The 2741-nt window shown below is 55.8% G+C and overlaps 1 protein-coding gene across 1 annotated transcript; it reads right to left on the reverse strand.

The window, feature by feature from the left end:
* Positions 1 to 384: 384 nt before the first annotated feature.
* LOC113201773 (uncharacterized) lies at positions 385 to 2425 on the reverse strand (the record flags this gene model as incomplete). Its single annotated transcript, XM_052276816.1, has 3 exons — positions 2286 to 2425; positions 1607 to 1769; positions 385 to 611 (listed from the first exon to the last, which is right to left on the reverse strand). Coding segments are annotated over exons 1-3 (508 nt in total), but the record flags the coding sequence as incomplete, so codon positions are not given.
* Positions 2426 to 2741: the final 316 nt, after the last annotated feature.

Genomic DNA, 2741 nt, shown 5'->3' on the forward strand with positions numbered 1-2741 from the left:
GGGGGTATGCTCGTGTGATTTTTTTTTTGGAGGGGTGTGTGTCAAAAACCGCTGCAAAAAGCGTGACGTAATTTGTGAACGAAAAGGGGGGGGGGGTGATCTTATGTCACTTCCCCCTTAATCCCTCGGCATAGTTCATTCGCTAAATGTAGACACAGCGGCACGCAAAGGAAATCGAAACAATCGCAGGCCCTTCTTTGTCGCCCTCACAAACGGCCTGGTTACGCTCATTACGAGGGCCGAACCCCCCGACCTAGAGTTGCCGAAGACACCCGCGCCTGCTTCGCCGGCCTCCGCTCTCCCCATGAAAAGATGTTGGCAGGTCTAGCTAGGGGTCGGGCAAGGGCCGGAGACAGGGGCTCCACGCATCATAATGACGCTTACTGTGGGGCCTCGCGGTGTGTCTAACATTTAGCGTGTAACTATAGTCAGTGTTGCATGAGCACAGCGTGTCCTTACGGGGCTCACGGGCGTGGGCAGGGTCGGCTCGGCAGAGGCCCTCCACCAGGCCGGTGCTCTCCACGTACATCTTGGCGTAAAAGTGCTGCTCCCGCACGGGTAGGCAGCGCTGGCTGAACCAGTAGAAGCAGTCGAGCGCCTCCACGAGTGACCTGAGGGCAGCGCAAGGGGTCGAGATAGTTGGATATAAAAATTCGTGGGGCAAGGTATTTTTAGACGGTACCCAAGACCACCAAGACTGTCCCCTACCGCAGGGCAAAGTCTCTCCCCCCCCCTCGTTCTGTAGCACAGAACGGGCGCTTGGTTGTGTTTTTAACTTTTTGTCGGATAAGTCTCAAAAACCAAACCCCAAAATTCGAAAATAAATAAACAATAATAGCATTATGCCATCGAAATTTCCTAGCCAAATGGCAACGTCAACCGACCGCCGCCCCCCACCTCCCCCCTCTCCAGTCCAGTCCAGTAGAGACCGCCAGCCGCAGCGATGCAAGCTACCGCGTCGTGAGTGAACTTTACTCATATTGTTGATAAAATGCTGTGGCATTTACGAAGTAAGTGGATATTACAAGACTTTCAACCTGAAGCTACAGGGGCACATCAAGTTTTAGCCCAGAGGTATTTAGTTTGCGTGTTTGAACGTTTCCTGATTTGGGGTGCTAGATGTAGGGTTATGGTGCGCTTTCGGCGTGGTAATCGTATTTTGTAAATACTTAGACACGGAGAAAAGCAATAAAATGTCAACTGAAAAATGAACACATAGAGAGCCGGTGTTTGAGTATTTATAAAGTTTTCTCAAACAAATACAAATCTGTAGTTTTGTTTGGAAACATGCTAGATCTGACTTTCTGCTGTCTATTGTGCACCTAAAATGGACTTGAAAAGACTTCTATTAATAACGAAAAGTTCAATATGTAGTCGCTCACAGTAAATGACTACATTTTGAGGTCGCGTCGACAGCTGATTTTCTGCTCTATCATTGGGTGTTGAGCATCATTTTGACGCCATGTAATACTTGCCATTGACCCCCATAGTGGCATTTGATCATGGTTGTTGGGCCTGTTATATTCCCATCACTCTCTTTCCCTTTTCGATCTGTGAGAGTCAAAGTCAGTTCAACAGGCACTCTTGCCACGATTGGCGATCTTACGGGCAGATGACGGCCGCCTCCGCCTGCTCCGCCTCCTCGCCCTCCTCGCCGTGGCCGAGCGCGTCGAGCCGGTCGAGCCCCTGCAGGGTGCTGGCCAGCCGCCGGCCGCAGCGGCTCAGGTTGCGGGGGTTGCACGGGCTGACGTGGTGCGCCAACAGCACTCCTGCGGGACTCAAAGGACAGTGCCCTGCTCGTGTGACGGCCCCGGGGGGATACGAGCCCAGAATGGAGATGTTGTAAGAACTGTCTGCGGGTGTTTGGACGATTTGCCGACGCAGTTCACACCAACATTTCCAACCAAGCGGGGGCCGGACGGAGTCCCTGCCACTCAGGACATGACGTGGGGGGAGAAGACAGGGAGGGACTACCGCCGGCAGACCGTCGACGTGAGAGGCGGACCTCGGCGCCTCGATGATCATCCCGCCCACAGAGACATTCACGTCGCTCCGCTCTGCTTTGCACGCCCTTTGTACGTCACGGCGGTGGCGGAAAGTTTACGTCGGCCAAACACAATAGCTGTCCGCAGTCCCCGCCGCCGGCGCCGGCCCTCGCGTACACATTCAGAGCATTCAGTAGTTACGCAACGGGGATAGCTGTAGCCCTTCCGTGCGACGCGAAGGACTCTCTGACCGCCCTTTACGTAACGTGTTTCAGGTGGCGGGGGCGTGGCGAGGCGTACCCAGGACGCCGGCGAGGAGGACCCCGATGGCCACGCTGCAGACCAACAGCCCCGCCGTGCGGTCCTCCGGAGTCAGCCTCGGCGTCAGCCGGCTCACGAGCGAGACGAGCGCCTGCATCTGGAGGGTGCAAGGCAGTGCAGAGCAGAGGGCCCTGACCCGCGCGGTCTGTTTGATGTCTGCTGTGGCCGGCGTCGAAATGGAGAGATGCGGCCGCAGACTCACCACCGCCTCAAGTCAAACCACTGTCATCGACTCGTGAAATGGAGCCGAGCGCTGCGGCGGCCGCCCCCCACACACGTCCCTGTCCGGAGCAGCCCCGTTGCCAGTGGACCCGCGGTGAGCTATCTGGTCCTTCTGGTCACGTCCTGAGCGCGCGCGCATTTGTTGCTCCGGATGCCAACAATCGAACCCACCCACGACACCGTGGGCTCAAACCAACCACTCAAATTATTTTT

Source organism: Frankliniella occidentalis, unplaced genomic scaffold (genome assembly GCF_000697945.3).
Source record: "Frankliniella occidentalis isolate FOCC.00 unplaced genomic scaffold, Focc_3.1 Scaffold4558, whole genome shotgun sequence".
Lineage (NCBI taxonomy): Eukaryota > Metazoa > Arthropoda > Insecta > Thysanoptera > Thripidae > Frankliniella > Frankliniella occidentalis.